Genomic DNA, 20,994 nt, shown 5'->3' on the forward strand with positions numbered 1-20,994 from the left:
ACCGGCGGAAGGGGGGAACGGGCCGCGCCAGCCCCTCCCTCGCGGGGATCCGCCGGGATGCGGGGCCGGGGTCAGCTCGCGGTGGTTCCGGGACGGGGGGTGTTAGGGAACGGCTTGGGATCGGCCGTGACGGCGGGGAGGGGCTGGGGAGCGCTGGGAGAGGGACTGGTTGCAATGGGGAGGGGGCGAGATGAGATGGGAGCGCCCGTGTGCATACTGGGAGGGGACTGGGGCATACTGGGATGGTGTGGGTGTAATGTGGGGATGGAAGGGATGAGATGGGGGGACTGGGACGTGCTGGGGCGGTCTCGTTGGCATGGGGTGGGGAAGGGCAGTGAGATGAGGGGGTGTGGTTGACCCCGGTGGGGACTGGGGCATACTGGAGTATTCTGGTTGGAATGGGGTAGGGGAGGTCAGTGAGGCGAGAGGGTCTGATACTGGGAGGGACTGGGACATGCTTGTGCTTGTAATGGTGGGCAGAAGGCCAAAGAGATGAGACAGTCTGGTCGATACTTGGGGCAACTGGGCCATACTGGTGGTGTCTGGTTGTAGTGGGGGTGAGGGAAGGGATGAATTGAGGGGTCTGGTTAATGCTGGGAGGGGTTGGGATGTACTGGGAGGGTCTGGTTGTAATAAAGGGGAGGGAGCAGGTGAGAGGTCTGTTTGATAGTGGGGGGACTGGGGCATACTGGAAGGTCCTGGTTATAATGGGTTTTGGGAGGGGGATGTGGTGGGAGTGTCTGGGTGATACCGGAGGAGACTGGGACATACTGGGAAGGCTTGTGGTGTTCTTGGGGTGGGAGGGGATACCAGGCTACGCAGGGAGGATCCTTGATGCTGGGGTAGGACTGGGCTGCGCTGGGAGTATCTGGGGTGTTCTGGACTGGAAAAGGGGTGATGACCTGGGCTGCGTGGGGCTCCTGGCCATCCCACAGGCACTGGGGATGCTGGGTGGGCTGGGGGCGTCACTGATTCTGTGGCAGGGGGTGAAAAAAACCGTGTATTTTTGGCCCAGCAGCTCCTACACAGTTGTGGTTGGAGCCTTTTGTGCTGCTGCAAATTCCTCTGTTGCTGCCCGCTGCCACTTCACTTCCACACCAACCCCGTCCTTCCACTGAAATTATTCTTTTTCCCTTCCTGACGTATTTTCTCGCTTTTATTTAGAGCCTGCGGGCAGCAGTTCCTTCACAGCTACGCGTGATACCCCCAGCTCTTGCTCCGCGGGTAGGACCGGTCGTCCCGAGCAGTTCTGTGACTGAAATGGCAACTTGCCATCGCCCCATCTTTGCCAAAGCTGTTTTCACAGGGGTTTGGCTCGGCCGCGGCGCTGCCCGCTCGGGGAATACCTCGTCTGCTCTGTTTTAGGAGCACGTAAGGTTTTTTGGGACCCTCGTGGTTGCCTGTCTTGGGCTGAACCCCCCAGATCTTCTCTGCTTTGGCATGTAGAAGCTCCGTTCCAGCAGACATTTGCTGTTTTTCCCCCAAATATGTTGCCTTGCTGCCCTTGTGCTTTTCTTGCTTTGCCTCTTTACGTTCCTCTGGCTCACAAGGTCTGCAAGTGCTGCCTGTACACTTTAATCCCTTCCCCGAGAGGAGCCCCCTCCAAAACCCCTGGTTTAAACCACCCAGTGGTGGATGGAGCTTGGAGAAACACCGGCCTAAGAGAGGAGCATTTGCTGAGAAAGTGATCTGAAAAACCACCCCAATCCGCTCCACAGCCGAGTCGTGCTGTGGAATCCCCAGGAGCTGGGGGCTGAATCCCTGTTTACCTGAGACAGGGCTGGCACCTCCTTGTTGCAGACAAAGGGTCATGTAACCACCCGGGGAGACCAAGCACCCTCCGAGGAGCTTTTCAAACTGGAAGCTGCTGGCCAGCCGGTGTGGCCCTTGATGGTTGGGGCTGGTCCCTCGGCTGTTGCTCTGACCAGGTAACTATGAGCTGGCCCTGCAAGGAAGTGAATCCCTTCCTGCTATGAATAGCAGCTGCTTTTGGGTGCTAGTAACAGGCTTACGGGTAAAATGGTGTTTAAGTGCCAATCTGGGCTGTATCTCTCACGCTAGGTCTGCCTGTCACCCTGGTCCCTGGAAGCGGAAAGGGATTGGTGATGCCAGGTTTTGCAAACTCTCTGTAGTGTCTGTATCTGCCTCCTCCCCCTCCCTTCCTATATATCCTGTCTCTGACCTCCCTCTGCGCTGCTGCCACCACATCCTCATCTTCACGCCTCCCCCCTCACAGTCTTGCTCCAGCCTGTTGCTCCTCTCACGCTCTTTCTCATTTTTGCAGGGGCTGCCATGGAGGGGCAGCCAGGTCCTCCGGCCTGCGAGTGCCCCTTTTCCCAGAGGCTCTCCCCGCTTTCCGAAAGAGATGGGCCTGAAGGTGAAGGAGTGCAGGAGGAGGCTCAGGAGGAAGATGCAGCCAGGATGCAGCTGAGGGAAGAGCTGAGGGAAGGCTCCCCGTTGCAGCTCGGACAAGCTTCTCCACGCCGCTCGGGACGGTGCTGCCGCGGGCAGGGCTCTCTCACCCCTCGGGGCGCAGGCCGGCCCTGCCAGAAGACTGATGAGGATGAGGGGGCTTCCCCGTGCCACCAGGTGCCGGGGGAGCTGCGGCCGTGCCGGCGGAAGCACCGGCTGTGCCTAAAGCCTGAGACAAGCCGCGTCTCCACATTCCCAGGACGGGGGGAGAGCACTGAAGAGCCAGGACCTTCCCGGGGGAAGAGGCTGCGGTTGATCTGGGGCCGTACAGGCGACTTCAGACAGAGGGTGATGGAGAATGGGCTGGAGGAGGTGCCACGGAGCAGCGAGGAAGAGGAGGAGGAGAGAGGGTCTCGGCCGTGTTCCCCCGAGCTGCCCCTTCCTGGTGATGTCCGTCCCAAGCCGGACTTCGTGCAGCTGATCGACGAGCGTGGCATCTACTCCACTGCCAAGCTGGTGCTGGGGAGTGCGGTGGGCGAGCTGGAGGAGGTGGCGGCGGTGGGGCTGCCGGCCCACTCGAAGCGGGGGGCGAGCAGCGTCGGCGAGCTGGAGATCCGTGAGGTGATCGTCGACGAGAAGCCCTTCCAGTGCGGCGTCTGCGAGAAGGCCTTCAAGCGGGCCTGGGAGCTCTTCAGCCACGAGGTGGTACACAACGAGGAGCGTCCCTTCCGCTGCGACCTCTGCCAGGCCTCCTTCAAGCGCCACTCGGACTTCAAAAGCCACCGGCTGGTTCACACGGAGGAGCGGCCCTTCCGCTGCGAGCTCTGCGGCAAGCGCTTCAAGCGCTCCTCCAACCTCCAGGAGCACCGGCGCATCCACAGTGGTGAGCGGCCCTTCCGCTGCCCCCGCTGCGCCAAGAGCTTCAAGACCCCCTACGAGCTGCAGCGCCACGCGCTCACCCACTGCGCCGAGAAGCCCTTCAAGTGCGCCGACTGCGGGAAGGATTTCCCCACCTCCAATGCCCTGCTGCTCCACCAGCGCCAGCACTGCGACGACAAGCCCCACGTCTGCGGTGTCTGCGGGAAGAAGTTCACCTACGGGCACAGCCTCAAGGTGCACGAGCGGGTGCACACAGGCGACCGCCCCTTCGTCTGCCCGCTCTGCGGCAAGGGCTTCAAGCAGTCCAACGCCCTCTCCTCCCACGAGCGGGTGCACACTGGTGAGCGCCCCTTCGTCTGCAAAACCTGCGGGAAGGCCTTCAAGCAGTCATCCTACCTGGTGATCCACGAGCGAGCGCACACGGGGGAGCGCCCTTACAAGTGCGAGGTGTGCGGGAAGGCCTTCGCCCGGCCCTCCTTGCTCCTGCAGCACCACCGCGTGCACAGCCAGGAGCGGCCCTACAAGTGCAGCTTCTGCCACAAGTTCTTCAAGGACCTGGCCTACCTGGCCGTGCACGAGAAGGTGCACACGGGTGAGACCCCCTACAAGTGCAGTGTCTGCGACAAGGGCTTCGCTCACCCCTCCAACCTGCTGCAGCACCAACGCGTGCACCGCGATGGCTGAGCCCCGGCGCGGCGAGCGCAGCCACGGCCTTGCCAGCCCATGGCGGCCATAAAGACGCCGCCACCAACAGCAGATGGGCCCCAGGCCGGGGGACCCTGTACACATGTCCAAAGACTGGCGCGGGCCCCTGAAAAGCTGCGGCACTTCTCCTGAGCTGCAGCCCTTTGCTGAACCTGGACCCACGCCATGCTCTCCTCCTTCCTCCATGGGGTGGTCCCAGTGGGATGCTCCCCCAGCCTGTGAGCTGAGGCGGCTGCAAGCTCCTGGCAGGCGCGCCGTGGCTCGTGGTGTGCTGTGGCTTGTGGCATGCTGTGGCTTGTGGCACAGCGCCAGTGGGCAGGCAGGAGCCCTCCTCTTTGCTCTGTGCAAGGAGGAGGGCTGAGACCCCCCCAGGTCGTCCCAAGGTCTCCCTCCCCAGTCATCCCAGTGAGCGTGGCTCAGCCGGGGCTGGGGGCTCCCAGGGAGTTGGGGCACACTGTTGCCTGCAGTGAGGAAGACTTGCTTGGGTTTGGTGGAGGGGGGAGATAGAATGATGGTACGGGTAGCGAGGAGGATCACGGAAGAGTGAGGAGCAGGCACCTCCTTTCCTCCAAAACCTTTTTGGGTTCACATGTCCCGTCCATATCTCATGCTGCTGCTAATGACGTGGTTAATCACCCCCTTTTTTTCTGCCCCAGGGTGCTGGCAGGACTGGTAGGGAGCAGAAGAAAGTGGGGGGAAATGCTGCTGCCGTCCACTTTGGGAGTCTCGGCAAGTGATGCCCAGTGCTGTAAGTTCTCCAACCGCTCCTGGGACTTTCCAGGCAGGAACCTGGATGGGGTACGGCCAAGCAAGTTATGACCGGCCCCCTGCATCCTCCTCTTGCCTCTCGGAGCTGCCCCCATGCTGCTGCTGGAGCCTGGATTTGTCCCCCCATGGCCGGTGGTTGTGGGTGGGGGTTGGCATGCGGACTTTTGTTCTTAGGGGTGAGACAAAACACTGTCCTCACCCGCGCCGTTGCCCTTGTGTTGTCCCTTGGACTCCCGGAGATCCTGGGTCCGACCTGTCCCCCTTTTCGTACGGTCCCTGTAGTGCTGGGAACGGGGGGGTGGGATGTGCGCGCTCCTTGGCGCTCTGCACAGTAATTACAGGATGGTTATTTAATGACGACTCTGTCTCATCGCCTCCTCCAGCTCACAGCCACGTCTGGTTGGGTCTTGACATGGGCTTTCGGTGTTGGTACATTTCTTGGTGATCTTGCCTCCTTCCCACGTGGTACCTTTCCCCAGCGTCCTTCGGGCGGGTGGGAGGTCACCTGCACGTGTTGCCTGCAGACGTGGTAAAGAGAGACCCCAGATCCAGGCTGTGGCGTGGATCCCCCTCGGCACGGCCAAGCCCACGCACCACAGATGGGTGCAGGGTGGGCCAGTAGGCCGTCTTGGGATTTGGGCTGGTGGATCCCTCTGCAAGGATGCTTATAGGCCGCCTGGTCCTGTTGGTCTTCTCCCTTGCCCCACAGCTTCCCAGTTTCCTCCCATTTCAGCCCTTGAAACAGGACTGGGGCAGGTCTGGCCTCTTCATAAATCTGTTCCTGGCCATGGGTCATGAGGTTGTGATTTGATTTTGGGGTTGAGCCTGTCCCTGAACGTTCTCTGTAGCTCAGCCAGTGGTGGACATGTGTCATCAGGTTCCCATCCTGAGATCTGCTTTGTCCACATGTCTGCGGTGGCAGGGAGGGGGTGTCCAAGCAATTGTCAGAATCTGGAGTTGCATCCAACTGCTGAGGCTGTCAGAGATGATCTAGGGTACCCAGCTGGCCCTCAGCTCCTCTTCCAGGAGAGCTCTTGTCTCTTATGGTCCCTATGTCCTACATGCCAGCTCCCTAGAGTGTCTAGGGTGCTTGAGGGCATCTCGTCTGGCTCTAGGGAGGTGGTGCTCTTGTGGTTGGACAAGCCCCAACCTTTGATGGGCATCCTGCCTTGTGGGATCTCCAGCCTTGGGCATCCTGGAGGCCAGAGCGAGCGAACCTCCCTGATCTGCATTTCGGCTGGGGTGAGAGGAGCATCTCTGGTGGGTCAAGCCCCGGGCTGTCTGCTCCCAGAGATTGTGGCTTTTCTCGTCTGCTGGGATCATGTGTTGCATGATCAAGCGGTGGTGGTCACCAGGCAATGGATAAGGTCACCAAACAATGACCTTATGGCCAGCACCAGCTTGGTAGTTGGCAAGGAAGGGGATGGCCTTGGTGCTGGAGGAAATGATTACCGGTTTTGTGCTGCTTGGATGCCCTGCAGAACCCCTGCTCCCCTGTTGGCCATGGCCTGAGGGGTGATCTCATGCTGGCACTGCCCAGCTTTCCCAGTCCATCTGAAGGTGTTTGCTCCATTGCTCCAGCACCTGGTGAATCTCTGGAGTTTCTGAGGTGGGATCTAGGGGCCAACTTCACAGGGGCTCTTGTGGAGGGTTTTCAGTTTATTTCTGAATGTGGTGGACCCCAAGCAGCCCTGATTTTGCTCTTAATTTGGGAACAGTGCTCTCCAACCCCTCTGAAGCGTCAGGAAAAAGAAATGGAAAAAAGGGTTCTGTGCCTTTCCCAGTTTTGGGATGTCATTCATCCCAAGGGAAGCTGGAGGGAGGACCAGGCATGGCGTACCCACACTTCAGTCTCTGGCAAGGAAGGTGTCGGTTGTCTGGGCTGGCACCATCTCCTGGTGCTGGGACCTCTGCTTGCTGGGCCTCCTGGCCTCGCCCCCCTCATCCCAGGTGCTTTGGGAGTGCAGCCCTCAGTTTGTGAGCCTGATGGACCCCGAGGCGAGGCTGGGAGTGGTGTCCCTCTGCACTGGGATGCTTTTAGGCATGCGGTGCCAGCAGAGAACCATGAGCTACTAGGCAAGGGCATGTTTTGTGCCCCCGTGAACTTCAGCAGGGAGGTTCCGCATGGTTGGGTCCTAAAGGGTGGGTCAAAGGTTGGGGGTGTGGGGCAAGGGGAATGGGTCTCTGTGGCTGCCCCAGAATGGATCCAGGGAGGAGGACTGAGTATCTGGGGCTGTGGGATAAAGTGCACTGCAGCTCAGGCACCTGGGGAGGGTCAAGAAATGGGGGACTTGCCTCCATACAAGGTCAGGGGGAAGCTGTGGCAGAGGAGCACAAAAGCAGCTCATGGCCCACACCCCAGCACTCACACCCGTCACACCTAGAGGGTTGGGGGCCCCCTTTTAATTCATTTGTACCCCTCCTTCTGCTCCTCTGCTCCTTTAGTGCAGCCTTGCACTGTCTGCCAGGCTCGTCGGGCTCCTCCTGAGCCACATGGGCTGCTCTGAGGTTGTGAAGGTGGTTAATTAAATTCACCAGACTGGGAGACGCCCCCTTGGCCGGCTATTTTGGGGCTCCTGGTAGAAGTCATTGGCACCAGCTACTTTTGAAATGTCCTGCCCATCAGCTGCTGCTTTGTGGTCTTCAGGATTGCAGACTGGGGAAAGTGGGGAGCCTGGTGCAACCACCGGGGCATGAACCTGGGGGAGGGCTGCATCATGGGGCAGCATCTTCCTTCATGAGCTGCATCGTCTCGGCGTCCTGAGGGGCTTCTGCCTTGGTGGGGAGGTAGATGGCGGGCTGGAAGGACGTCGCTGAAGCTCTCTGATGCCAGGGGGCTGTGAGATGGAGGGGACACCAGGCTGTCACCAGGCTCTGACAGCTGCTGAGCATCCCCCTGGGTGTTTTGGGGTGGCTGGAGTGGGGACACAGAGGGGTGGGACTGTCACCTCCAGCGTGAGCTGCTGCCAGGCACCTCCTCTTCAGGTTGAGCCACAGCAGGGCTCCACTCAGCAGCATCACCAGTGCCAGCAGCGCTATCAGCCCCGCGCAGGATGATGAAGCACCTGGGGTTGGGGGGAGAGCAGACTCGGGATCCCATTTCCAGCCAAGACCAGTAACAGCCAAACGCTTAACGTAGCCTGACCTACCCCAGCAGCTCGGCTGGTGGCTGAGATGGGATTTGCTTAATTAGGCTTCACGTTAAGACCCATTTCCCTGGGTGGATGATGGGATGGGGGGGTCGGAGCAACCTTCCGTGTTCCTGCTGCTCCTACAACCCCCGTCAGCTGTACGGTTCATTATCCCGCCTTGGACGTGGGGTGCTACAGCTCGCCCAGGCCTATTTCTGACCATCCTTCAAGGTTGACCCAGCTCTACCACAACCTCTCTCAGAAAATAGGGGCTGGTCCTGGAGGGAGCCCAGAGGGTTTGGGGGGGAAATAAGGAAATTTGGGCTCCAAGAGAAATGGGAGGGGTGAGTTTTGGGGTCAGAAAAGCATCTCCGATGCTCCCAAGGGTGGCAGAAAATGAGGTGCATCCCCCAGGAAAGGGCCTTGGGGGCTTGCCAGGATGAAGGTACCACCTTTTTACTTTCTTCTCCCCTTGGGACCTTTCCCCCCCACCCTTCTGCAGCCACCACAGGGGATCCCAGCGCTCACCTTTTGGTTCTGCACAGACCACGCCGGCCGCTGAGCCCTGCCTGCACGGCCCCGGACTCATCCCTCTCTGCTGGCACTCCAGGAGCAGCGTCTCGGTGCCCTGGCAGCTCAGCCCCTCCAGCAAAGCATGGCTGTCCCCACGGCTGAACTGGTTTCCAGCAGGCGCCGACTGGGCTGGCCCACAGCCCAGCTGCCTGCAGACCACCCCAGCTTCCAGCAGGCTCCAGCCGCTGCCGCACACTCCGTGCCAGGTCCCGTTGTAGAGCACCTCCACCCGCCCCGCACAGGAACTGGGACCATCTTTCACCCGCAGCTGCAAGGGGTTTGTGCCTGCAGGAGGGAGCAAAGGGGGTGAGACAGCCCCTCCAACCCCGTGGGCAGACAGAGAGGGGTGTGTAGGGCGCACACGTGTGTGTGGCATGTGCCACTTGCACCTGCTGCACCATTGCCCCCTCAGCTCCCTTGCAAGGCCGTTCCCATCAGTGATGTCCCACCAGTGCTGCCAGCCTCCCAGTCCCAGACCAAACCCTTCTTTAGGACATCTGAGCATCCCCCCGGGCACCACCTGAGCACACAACTCCTGCATCTTCCTCGTGGTTGCAGTTATGGAGTCCCCAGCTCCTAAGGCCACACTGGGAGAAGGTGGTCTCCGTGCCAGTGCACTCCACGTCATCCAGCCAGATGGGGTCCGACCCTGGCCCAAAATGAGCTTGGTGTGGGACCGACACGGCTGTCCCACAGCCCAGCTGCTGGCAGACCACCTTGGCATCCTTCAGATCCCAGCTGTCATCGCAGACAGTCCCCCACTGCTGTTGGTGAAGCACCTCCACTCTCCCGGCACAGCGGTTCGGGCCGTTGGCCAAGCGGACCTGCACCTCCTCTGTGACGTTGCCATCTGCCAGGAGAAATACAGTTAGGAAAGGTGAACAGGACACCCATCACCTTGCCAAAAAACCAGAATTCTCAAACCAGAAGCCAAAGTGCAAATACAGAGTCATTATGGTCTCCCCCAGCAAGGGGTGCAACCCCCCCACCCCTTCCTGAAGAGCATGGCTGTAGGGGTGTGCTTCAGGTGCACCTTCATACCCTAAACTGGTGGTGTCTTCCATACACTTGTGTGGACCAGGCTGGGGATTTGGGGTCAGGAGGCTGCCTGGGGACAGGGCTTGACTCTCGTAGTAGGACAGAGAGGGGGGTGTGAAGGTTTTGATGAGATGTTATGAATGCGGTGGGAACCTGTTGCTGGGTTGGGGATGTGACTGGCCAAAAAGGGGCTATGAGGCTTTGCCAGCCCCCCTTCTCTGAAATCCTGCCTTTCCAGATCTAGCATCACCCCAAAGCAGCCGAGGAAGGACAGGACCCCAGACTCCCTGTGTGGCAGGATGGGATGTACCTAAGCACACCACGCTGGCATCTTCTCCATGGTGGCAGTTATTCTGTCCCCAGGGAGGGGCTTGGCACTGGGCGATGTTTTCCTCACTCCCGGTGCAGTTCACATCATCCATCCAGATGCGGTTCGTCCCCTGCCCGAAGTGAGCCCTGCCAGGGGCTGCCACGGCTGCCCCGCAGCCCAGCTGCCTGCACACCACCGCCGCGTTGTTCAGGCTCCAGTTGTCGTCGCAGACCGTCCCCCACTGTCCAGCGTGGAGCACCTCCACCCTCCCACCACAGCGGTTTGGTCCCTGTACCAGGCGGACCTCAGCCACCGTTGCCCTGGTCAGGTCTGTGGACAGAGAAATGGGAGATGCAGCGTTGAGGACAAGAAGGTCACATGTCCAGGGGAGGCTTTCTGGTGGCAGCAGCCGGGGTACAAACCTAGGCCAGATGCCCAGCCTTGGTGGGACAGGAAGACAGACCCTGGCCTGACCCTGCCTGAAGAGATGTGTGGGCCCCTGGGGCTTCCTAAGCACCACCAGGCACCTACGTTTGGCCTCCAGACTCAGTCCCTGATGGGGAAGGGGAGAAAAAAATCCCCTTTCTCAGAGCCTCGCTGGGATCCAGCAGAGTCTCAGTGCAGCCCGCATCCCAAACTGGGTATTGATGTCCTCTTTTCCCCTTCCCTGCTCAGCTGTGCCAAGGGTGGTTGGATTGGTGCAGCTTCCTGGGCTACTGGGGTGTGGGGATGGGAGCCAACACTGTCTGCCAAGGGGATGAGCCCCTGTGCCCTTGAAATTCCTTCCTGCAGCCAGTGCTCCTGAGGTCAGGTTGGAGAGGAAAAGGCTTTTGTTTTTTGGGAGGGGCAGCTCAAAGCTGTGCTTTTAGGGCCCCACAGGAATGAGCATCACCTGCACAGACCACGCCGGCATCCTCTTCATGAGTGCAGCCACTGTTTCCCCAGGGCCTGGCTTGACACTCCACGAGGGCATGCTCTGTCCCGACGCAGGTGACACTGTTCAGCCAGATGGGATCCTGCCCTCTCCCGAAGAAAGCTCTTGTAGGGGCTGAGACGGCTGCCCCGCAGCCCAGCTGCCGACAGACCACTATCGCATTGCTCAGGTCCCAGCCGTGGTCACAGACTGTCCCCCATTGCTCGTTGTGGAAGACCTCCACCCTCCCAGCGCAGTGATGTGGGCCGCCCACGAGCCGGACCGTCGACATGTTGGTTGTGCCGGTGCCTGAAAGCAAAACCATCACAGTGGGTTGGTGCTGGTGGCAATGCCCGGGGCTGGGGCAAAAGGACCCGCTCCCACTCCCTGAAGGGCTGGACCGGGCTGCAGCACCACCCCGGAGGCAGCGGGATGCAGGACGGACACCCCTGACCCCCCTAGGACACCCCATGCTGCGGGAGATGGATGTACCTAAGCACACCACGCTGGCGTCTTCTCTGTGGTTGCAGTTGTTCTGCCCCCAGGGACGGGCTCGGCACTGGGCCAGGGCATCCTCACTCCCAGCACAGGCCACATCATCCAGCCAGATGCGCCCTGTGCCCTGCCCAAAGCGAGCCTGGGGGGGGGCTCCCTCAGCTCCGCCGCAGCCCAGCTGCCTGCACACCACCGCTGCGTCTTTCAGGTCCCAGCCGTCGTCGCAGACCGTCCCCCACTGCCCAGCGTGGAACACCTCCACTCTCCCGGCGCAGCGGTGTGGTCCGTCCACCAGCTGCAGGTCGACGGAGCTGGAGTTGCTTGCTTCTGCGGAGAGAGAAATAGGTGGACACATGGCTGGAGGGCACCCCCCTATCCCTGGCCCCACCCTGCCTGCATCCTTGGGCCACCTTCAGCACCTCACACATCTCCAGGGAGGAGCAGGACAGGGCCAGCATTCGGCCACCAAAAGGGTTTGATGTGGCTGGGTGCTGCCATTTGACCGTGGGGAGGCTGCCCCAGGGTCACTGACTCAGAACGGTTTGTGCTGGGAGGGACCTTCAAAGATCCTCCCTGCCACGGGCAGGGACATCTTCCACTAGATCAGGGCCTTGAAGCTACATTCAACCTGACCTTGAACACTTCCAGTGACGGGCAATCTGTTCCAGTGTCTCACCACCCTCATCATAAAATTCTTTATGTCCAGTCTAAATTTCCACTCTTTTAGTTTAAAACCATTGTCCCTCGCCCTGTCACTATAGGCCTTGGTAAAAAGTCTCTAGCTCTCTTTCTTATAAGCCCTCTTTAAGTATTTAAATGCTGCAGTAAGGTCTCCCTGAAGCCTTCTCTGAACAACCCCAACTGTCAGCCTTTCTGCATAGGGGAGGTGCTCCAGCCCTCTGACTATTTTCATGGCTTCCTCTGGACCTCCTCTAACACATCTGTGTCCTCCTTGTGCTGGGGGCCCCAGGGCTGCAGGAGGGCGGGTGTCCCTCGATCTGCTGGGCACACTTCTCTTGATGCAGCGCAGGGTACAATTGACTTTCTGGGTTGCAAGCGCATGTTGCTGGCTCATGTCCCATTTGTCACCCACCAGTATCCCCAGCCTTCTCCGTAGAGCTGCTCTCAATCCCTTCATGCTCCAGTCTGTACTGATACTGGGGGTTTTGCCAACTCATGTGCAGGACCTTGCACTTGGCCTTGAGGTGAAGGTCCAGGAGATACACATGGGTGAGAGCTGCAAGGAGCCCCTACACCAGCCCTGCACGCAGCATCTCCTCCGAAGGGGCCCAGCTGCCCCTGGGTACCAGCAGGAGCTCTGCCTCCGGCCAGCCCCATCCCAGCTCTCACCTGAGCACACCACACCAGCGTCCTCCCCATGGTGACAGTTGTGGCTGCCCCACATCTTAGCTGGGCACTCGAAGAAGTCAGTTTCCTTCCCTGTGCAGCTGACATCATCTAGCCAGATGGGGCCAGTTCCCCACCCAAACTGAGCCGAGCTGGGGGCTGAGAGGGCCACCCCACAGCCCAGCTGCCGGCACACCACCGCGGCATCACTCAGATCCCAGCTGTCGTCGCAGACCGTCCCCCAGTTGTTGTTATGAAACACCTCAACTCTCCCAGCGCACTTGCCCAAACCACCCACCAGGCGAAGCTTGGGGATGCTGGCAATCCCTGAGCCTGAAAAATAGCAAAAAATGGGCATTATTAGAGATGTGCTTGTGCATCTTAACACCTGATGGGTTGGAGAGGGCAGGACATTTCCCACAGCAGGTCTGGGTGGTGTTGCTACAGCGAGCTTGCACATCCCTTGCCCTTTTTCAGGGACTTGCAGCAAAGTGAGCACGGGCGTTTTTGCAGGGTGGAAGGAACTGCAGAAGATCCACCAGTTGCACCCTCAGGGTGTTGCACCCTGGTTCAGAGTCCAGGACAGGAGAAAGTGTGCGTGTCTCCACCTGAGGAACACCATGCTGGGATGAAAAGGTGCCCGAGAGTCCTCCCCAGTGTTTCTCCGTGCTTTCCTTTCCCCTCGCTTGGAAGCTTCATCACCTGGTGCTACCCACTTCTTGCCCTAGAGGCAATGGCAAAGGATCTTTTTCTAGTTGTCCCTGTCGTGACAGCTGACGGCTACATTGACCTTCTGAGGCCAAAGCTAGACCTGTAGCAGCTAGCTCAGAAGTGTGTATCACATGAGAGCAGCTGGTTCCAGTGCATCTGTCTGCGTTTATCTGCACATCCTGGCATTTTACAGTGCCGGCAGCACAAATCGCTCTGCCTGGCTCTTGAGCTGGGGCAGGGCACAGTTGCATCTGCTGCCACTCAAGCAGCACCCATGCACCCTCCCTGCAGGTGCCTCACCCCATGAAAACACCTCCAATGGTGCCAGACATTGAGGCATTTCTTAAGCCATGCTGCTTTTTTCCCAATGTATCGTGTTTTCCTACGTCTCTGAACCCTGTTATTTTAACGCACCTTCTACTAATCTGGGCAATTTGTTGGCCGGCTTGTTCCCAGCCTGCAGAAGGATAGGGCTCGGTCCGTCTTACAGAGACAGCATGTGGTGAGGGTTACCTGAGCATACAACGCTGGCATCTTCCACGTGGTTGCACGCATGGTGTCCCCAAGGCTTGAACGAGCATTCAGTGAGGGTGGCTTCTGTTCCAAGGCAACTCACCCCATCTAGCCAGATGGGGCCAGATCCTTCCCCAAAACCAGACAGGCCTAGGGCTGACATGGCTGTTCCGCAGCCCAGCTGCCGGCACACCACAGCTGCATCGTTCAGGTCCCAGCCATCGTCGCAGACGGTCCCCCACTGGTGGCTGTGGAAGACCTCCACCCTCCCAGCACAGCGGTGCGGGCCGTTCACCAGCCGCAGGGCTTCCGAGCTCCCTAGGTCCAAGTCTAAAAACAGAATCAGAGGACAATAAATTCTGGCCAGAAATGCTTGTCTGTCAAGCAGCCGGCAACGTGATGGACCTCCCCTTGCTAGGCCTCCACCAGCATGTAGCATTTCTGCTACTGCTGCACCCTGGGCGTGCGTGCATGAGCACCCTTTGGGAGAAGCCTGCTAGGACCATGCCCAGGAGATCGTCAACTTGGCCAAATTACTGAGGAGCTCCCATGATATGAGTATGCCCGTGGAGACAAGCAGGCAAGGAGGCACCAAGTGCATCGTGCACCTGAGCAAGGAATAGCTTGGTGAGGAGAAGGGACTCCCTGAGGACTAGATGCTGTGTGGTAGCATGGATCAAAAAAACCCACAAGGGGTAGCTGCAGCTCTGGTGTGCCAGGGCTCTTTGCGTGGGATGGAAAACCTACATTTTACAGGCTTGGGATTTCCAAGCACTTTGCTGGAAGGAAGCAAGGGATAGGTAGACCTCAAAACACAAAAGACCTTGTTCCTTCTGGTGGGGCCACAGGAACAAGGACTGGTTGAGCCAGGACAAGGGGGAGCTGGATGAGCAAATTTGGTCAGACTGCACAGCCTCCCCCAGGGGAGGACTGATCCCCGACTCACCGCCACTGACCTGCAGCCGCAGAGCACGTTACTCCTGCATGTGCCCTTGACTTGCAGCTCTCAGCGCCCCAGAACTTGACCTTGCATTCGAAGAGGGCCCTCTCTGTTCCTGTGCACTCCACGGCATCCACCCAGATCAGGCCATCTCCTGTCCCAAACCGGGCAGACCCCGCAGCAGAGTGCGCCGCCCCGCAGCCCAGCTGCCGACACACCACGTGGGCTTCGGCCAGGTCCCAGCCATCGGTGCAGATGCCCCCCCAGCGCTGGTCATGAAACACTTCAACTCTCCCGGAGCATGAGTCTGAGCCGTTCACCAGACGGAGCTTTCTGAGGTCAGAAATGCCCGATCCTGCAACATCAGAGAGTGAACACGTTAAGGCCATACCTTCTGCCCCATGAAACCTCTGGCTGCCAGCAATGGTTTACACCAGAGGGTGAGTAGCCTTGGGTGTCAAGGATGTTCTTGCAACAACAGAGAGGGCAGATCTTTGAGGTGTGATGTGAACTAGCCCAAGTGGTGCCCAAGGCTTGATAGCATGGGCTTAACCCTTGCACCCCTAGGGGAAAGCGGAGTCAGTACAGGAGGACCGTGGTAGAGTTTCCCACAGTGCTCCCAGTGCCACAACAAGTGGTGGTTACCTGAGCACACCACACCGGCATCTTCTCCATGCTCGCATCCATGGACACCCCAGCCCTTGGTTCTGCATTCGGAGAGGGCTGCCTCGGTCCCCAAGCAGTGCACGTCGTTGAGCCAAATGGGTCCCTGTCCCTCCCCGAAGCGAGCCCGTCGCGGAGCTGATACCACCATCCCGCAGTCCAGCTGCTGGCACACCACTTTGGCATCCGTAAAGTCCCAGTTGTCGTCACACACTGTCCCCCATTTATCATTGTGAAACACCTCGACCCTCCCAGCGCAGCGACCTGGGCCGTCCACCAGCCGGACTGGGGCGAAACTGGAAACAGCCGAGCCTGCAACAGGCAGGGAGATGCTCAGAGCATCCAACCCCTTCATGGGAGGAAGAAGGACCCTGCGTTTTGGCACATAGATGGTGCTGCCTGGTCACATCACCTCTGAACCCACAGCATCTCATCCCCACCTCGTGGAAGAACTTCCCTCAGCAGCAAGTGGGGTGAAGACAGCTCCCAACTGGGATGGGGGATGTTACCAGTGCATCCTGACCCATTACTGGTGCCAGAGTGAAACCCACCTGAGCATACCACACTGGCGTGCTTCCCGTGGCCACAGCTGCTCTCTCCCCATGGGCTCGCCTGGCATTTTATAAGGGCTGGCTCCATCCCCTGGCAATTCACATTGTCCAGCCAGATGCGTGGGGGCCCGGAACCAAAGTCCAGCCCCTCCATTGCTGGCAGCACCCTCCCACAGCCCAGCTGCCGGCACACGACCTCGGCATCCTGATTATCCCAGCCATGGTCACAGACGGCTCCCCACTCCTCCTGGTGAAGCACCTCGACTCTGCCAGTGCAGCGGTGCGAACCATTTGCCAGTCGGAGATGAGCCGGCTCAGGGATGATCGAGTCTGCGAACACCCGAGAGAGTTATTATGCTTTCAGACAGACACCAGTTTCCCTCCATGCTTATCCAATTGCAGTTAAGCTCCCAGCCCCTCTTCAAGCTGCCAAAAGATACAGAGGGTGGGAGAACAGGAGGAGTGAAACCCAAAATTCTCCCCAGGAGCGCCCTGTACCACAGCATCTCCCTGCAGATGGTGGTCCATGCTGGTCCTGCACCCTCCTGGGCCCCAGCCCCACTCCCTACAAGAATTGCTCACTGGGCGGGTTGCTTTTGACAAGCTTCCCTGCGAAGAGCTGGTCTGGATGTTGGAGCAGGGGGGTTCACAGAAGGGCAGGAAATAGGGATCCCTGTAGGAATGCCTCCCACCGCCTTACATAAACACCCTGGGATGGGAGGAGCTGCCCTCTGATGGACCACTAGGTGCAGGGGGGTCTGCAAAAACCCCACTGGCTGCTGATGCTGACCCTCAGTCTTACCTGGGGGTGCAGACATGACACAGACCCCCTCCCCACCGCCTCGTGTGGAGTGAGCACTTGTCACCTGAGCAAACCACTCCAGCATCTTCCCCGTGGTAGCAATTATTGATGCCCCACGGCCGGCCCAAGCAGTCAGACAGCGTGTTCTCTGTCCCTGTGCAGTTCGTCTCATCCATCCAGATGATGCCGTCGCCACGCCCAAACTGAGCCCCCCCAGGGGCCGACAGTGCGTGCCCACAGTCCAGCTGCCGGCAGACAACCTCGGCATCCAGCAGGTCCCAGCTGTCATCGCACACAGTCCCCCACTTCTTGTTATGGAAGATCTCGACCCTGCCAGCACAGCGGCTGCCGTAGTTTACCAGCCGGACCTGGTCGCCCTCCGAGTTACCTAAAAGAGGGAAATATGGAGAAGGTCCAGCACGCTGTGTCCCCTGGGTAAGGAAAACTGCTCTGGCACCTTCTCAGGTAGCTGAGTGTTGCACAAAATGCTGCAGGCATGTCTAATCATTGCAAAAAGGAGTTGGCTGATCCCCGAGCCTGATGCAGTAGCATCCCACCCACTTGCATCAGACTTGACCCCTCCAGGAGGATGTCCAAAGTTTCTCTAGCCCCCCAGACACCCCATAACTCTCTGTGACGGAAACGCCCACAAAGAGGTCATGCTATCCAGGGCTGCTTGCAAAGGCAAAAAATAAAGGTCATGGACCAAGATCCACCACCCCCAGGTGGTTACCTGTACACACCACACCAACTTCTCTCCCATGGTGACAAGTGCCGTTGCCCTGGGGCTTCGTCTTGCATGCAGAGAGGGTGGTCTCCGTGCCCACACAGCTCACGCTCTTGGGCCACGTTTGCCCAGGTCCTTGCCCAAAATGTGACCTGTCAGGCACCAACAGTGCTCGCCCGCAGCTCAGCTGCCTGCACACCACACGAGCCTCAGCCAGGCCCCAGCCCTCGTCACAAAGGGCTGCCCAGGTGCCGTTGTGGAGGACCTCCACCCTGCCTTCGCAGGGCGTCGAACCGTTGGCCAGACGGAGCTCAGTGGCCGTGGACACCCCTGAAGCTGCCAACAACATACAAGGGTAAGTGAGAGCCATAGCTGCTTCCGCTCCAGCCTGAGCATCCTCCATGCATGGTGAGTGCCCAGACTGGGGACCGAGTCCTGCAATGCTCAGAATCCCCTTAAAAGTGAATTTGGAGGGGTGGCTTTGCAAAGGGGCTTTTATTGCACAGTCACCTTATTGTAAAGTTACTGTATCACAGAATCATAGAATAGTTTGGGTTGGAAGGGACCTTTAAAGCTCACCTAGTCCAACCCCCCTGGACTGAGCAGAGACATCTTCAATTAGACCAGGTTGCTCGGAGCCCCATTACACCTGATCTTGAATGTTTGCAGGGATGAGGCATCTACCACCGCTCTGGGCAACCTGTGCCAGTGTTTCACTGCCCTCATCATAAAAATGTTCTTCCTTATATCTAGTCTGAATGTCCCCTCTTTTAGTTTAAAACCATGACCCCTTGTCCTAACGCAACAGGCCCTATAAAAAAGTCTATCCCCATCTTTCTTATAAGCTGCCTTTGAGTATTTAAAGGCCACACTAAGGTCTCCCCAGAGCCTTCTCTTTTCCAGGCTGAACACCCCTACTCTCTCAGCCTGTCCTCACAGGGGAGGTGCTCCAGCCCCCCAGTCATCCTCGTGGTCTCTGGACACACTCGAGCAGGTCCATGTCCTTCTGATGTTGGTGTCCCAAGAGCTGGACCCAGCACTGCAGGGGGGGTCTTACAAGAGTGGAGCAGAGGGGGAGAATCCCCTACCTCAACCTGCTGGCCACACTTCTCTTGATGCATCCCAGAATATGGTTGGCTTTCTGTGCTGCGAGTGCACATTGCTGGGTCACATCCAGCTTTTCATCCACCAGTACCCCAAAGTCCTTCTCTGCAGGGCTGCTCTTGATCTTTTCATCCCCCAGCCTGCATTGATACTGGGGGTTGCCCTGGCCCCTGTGCTGAACGTTATTGCAAAGGCACTTTATTGCTTTCCTGCTCCCTGCTGTGCAGCCCAAATGAAAGAGCACACCAAATACCCCATCAAAAGCCCTTCATTGCAGGCGATGGCCGAGACAGACGTGGCTGGATGGGCAGGAACTGGGGAGGGAAAATTACACCTGCAGAAAGTTTTGCATGGTACAGCCTAACTGCCCCCAAGTCAAACCAGGCTTTGGGGCAGGTCCTTGATAATTCATGCATGCAACTGCAAACGAAGGGCCCTTTTGTTCCGGCAGCTTAGCACTGGATCCACAGCAGCAGGAGGTGGGCAAAGGCTTCGCAGGGCAACTTGCCCACCTGGGTGCTGCAAGTGCTCCCCAGAGTGGCAAAGGGGATGCGGGGGCAAGCACCCTTGGGGGGTAAGCAGGAGCCATCCCATGATCCCTTAGGAAACCCTAAACGTTTGACATGGACCCCTCTTGCAGCTTTAGGTGAGTTACCTGAACATATCACTCCAGCATCCTCCCCGTGGAAGCAGTTGTTGTCCCCCCATGCGCTGGCCCGGCAGTCGAAGAGGGTGTCCTCGGTGCCAGCGCAGTTTACCTCGTCCAACCAGATGGGATCGTGACCCCTCCCGAAGTGAGCCCCGCTGGTGGCTGACAGCGCTGTGCCGCAGCCCAGCTGCCGGCACACCACTGCCGCATCCAGCAGGTCCCAGCCATCGTCGCAGACCGTCCCCCACATGTGGTTGTGGAGCACCTCCACCCGCCCGGCGCAGCGGTTGGGGCCGTTGAGCAGCTGGAGGGTGCCCAGGGCGGTGATGCTGGAGTCTGTGGGTACCCCAAGGGGACAGTCGTAGGAGGGTTGTGCGTCACGGCTGGTGTAGCAGGGAGGGGTGGAGGTGGTGCACAGCCAGATGGCTGCTGTCCTGGGCTACCTGAGCACTCAACACTGGCGTCCTCCACGTGGTAACAGTTGTGTTCCCCCCACGGCCTGGCTCGGCATTCAGAGAGGTTCCTTTCCTCCCCGGTGCAGTTGACCTCATCCAACCAGATCTGTCCCGTTCCTTCTCCGTACCGCACTCCTGGTGCCACTGACAGCACTGTCCCGCAGCCCAGCTGTCGGCACACGACCTGGCCCTCGGGGGAACCCCAGCCGTCGTCGCACACTGTCCCCCACGTCCCGTTGTGGAGCACCTCCACCCGCCCAGCACAGCGGCTGGGGCTGCCCACCAGGCGAAGGAACCCCCCCGGGCTCTCAGCGGCCGCGCCTGCAAACCCGTGAGGGGAAAGAGGAGGGGAGGTGAAATCCTGGGGGGGGATGGGGCTCAGCTGCTCACATATTTGAGATAGTTCCTGCCCCCCAGAAAGGTTTTCAGAGGTGGTGTTGGCCATCCCACACTGGCCCTGGGCATCTCAGGTGGCCCTGGGCATCTGTAGTCAGCTGAGACCCTTCTCTGCATCTAAACCCTAGATTTATCCATTTTAGCCTCAGTGTGGCTCCCACACCCCAGAAACGCTTTTCTTGCTCACATAACAGGCACAGAAAATGGGTATTTAGCTCATGCATGCTTTTGTACAAGTGGCCAGCAGCAAAGATGTAGCTTCCCCATCAAGAGTGGGTAATGTCTTGGGGTCCAGCTGAGTGGCAAGTTTGTGGGAATGAGTGGAAAAGTGCTTGCGCTCAGGGTCTTGGCAATTTCAGGTTGACATAGCGCTTAGGGTTATGGTGTAGTTGGGCACTGTCCGTGTTAGGTTAATGATTGGACTAGATGATATTCAAGGTCTTTTCCAACCTAGATGATTCCGTGATTCTGTAATGTGCAAGACATGAGATTGCTGCTGGTCCCATGGGCGTGCTTTTGCAAGAGCGTTACCCGAAGGGAAATGGTGCAGAAAGGAGACATAACTGGGCATTAGTCATGTGGAAAGCTCAACTGGGTCAGCAGAAAAAAAAAAGTTCAAGAGAGATATGATTGCATTGTGTAAATAAGCTTGTTGACCATGGATAATGATTTCTGAATTGCTCAGGCACTAATCTGCGCATGGGTCTGGCCATCGGCAAGTGAGGGGCCAGATGTAGCACTTGGGAAGTCATGGGGGCCAGAAGAGGATGAAACAGGTTAAAAATCGAATCCCTGAGTCATCCAAACACAAACCGCGTCTGAGCAGCTGTGGCATGCTGCGTGCAGGCGTGCCTAGCTCAACTCTTTCATCCAGGTCGTGCAGCGGGGAGCAGGAAAGCATCTTTGCAGTGA

General features: G+C 58.7%; 2 protein-coding genes across 6 annotated transcripts in view; one reads left to right on the top strand and one right to left on the bottom strand.

The window, feature by feature from the left end:
- LOC113490633 (deleted in malignant brain tumors 1 protein-like) overlaps positions 1 to 20,994 on the bottom strand; it is a 34,432-nt gene that overhangs the window by 11,813 nt on the left and 1,625 nt on the right. Inside the window, exons 2-20 of the mRNA XM_026867169.1 lie at positions 19,675 to 20,007; positions 19,238 to 19,567; positions 17,491 to 17,814; positions 16,816 to 17,139; positions 15,950 to 16,279; positions 15,381 to 15,710; positions 14,752 to 15,090; positions 13,796 to 14,125; positions 12,575 to 12,904; positions 11,222 to 11,551; positions 10,709 to 11,038; positions 9,817 to 10,146; positions 8,989 to 9,318; positions 8,424 to 8,753; positions 7,713 to 7,829; positions 7,489 to 7,610; positions 4,964 to 5,048; positions 2,742 to 3,656; positions 2,265 to 2,371 (exon numbers count right to left, since the gene is read on the bottom strand). Of these exons, the coding sequence (XP_026722970.1) occupies positions 2,265 to 2,371; positions 2,742 to 3,656; positions 4,964 to 5,048; positions 7,489 to 7,610; positions 7,713 to 7,829; positions 8,424 to 8,753; positions 8,989 to 9,318; positions 9,817 to 10,146; positions 10,709 to 11,038; positions 11,222 to 11,551; positions 12,575 to 12,904; positions 13,796 to 14,125; positions 14,752 to 15,090; positions 15,381 to 15,710; positions 15,950 to 16,279; positions 16,816 to 17,139; positions 17,491 to 17,814; positions 19,238 to 19,567; positions 19,675 to 20,007 (5,966 nt within the window). The remainder of the gene's footprint in view (positions 1 to 2,264; positions 2,372 to 2,741; positions 3,657 to 4,963; positions 5,049 to 7,488; positions 7,611 to 7,712; positions 7,830 to 8,423; positions 8,754 to 8,988; positions 9,319 to 9,816; positions 10,147 to 10,708; positions 11,039 to 11,221; positions 11,552 to 12,574; positions 12,905 to 13,795; positions 14,126 to 14,751; positions 15,091 to 15,380; positions 15,711 to 15,949; positions 16,280 to 16,815; positions 17,140 to 17,490; positions 17,815 to 19,237; positions 19,568 to 19,674; positions 20,008 to 20,994) is intronic.
- On the top strand, positions 13 to 7,324 carry LOC113490629 (zinc finger protein 2-like). 5 transcript variants are annotated; one of them, XM_026867160.1, is made up of 3 exons: positions 13 to 70; positions 1,165 to 1,371; positions 2,285 to 7,323. In XM_026867160.1, exon 3 carries the CDS (start codon positions 2,293 to 2,295, stop codon positions 3,973 to 3,975), a length of 1,683 nt encoding a protein of 560 aa, XP_026722961.1. In that variant the 5' UTR covers positions 13 to 70; positions 1,165 to 1,371; positions 2,285 to 2,292; the 3' UTR covers positions 3,976 to 7,323. The 5 variants fall into 5 exon arrangements, with proteins under 5 accessions (XP_026722961.1, XP_026722958.1, XP_026722962.1 ...); XM_026867157.1 differs by having other exon boundaries at positions 43 to 70; positions 1,165 to 1,224; positions 2,285 to 7,324; XM_026867161.1 differs by lacking the exon at positions 13 to 70 and adding an exon at positions 83 to 99.

This window comes from Athene cunicularia, unplaced genomic scaffold (assembly GCF_003259725.1).
Source record: "Athene cunicularia isolate RWA unplaced genomic scaffold, athCun1 SCF_19, whole genome shotgun sequence".
NCBI lineage: Eukaryota > Metazoa > Chordata > Aves > Strigiformes > Strigidae > Athene > Athene cunicularia.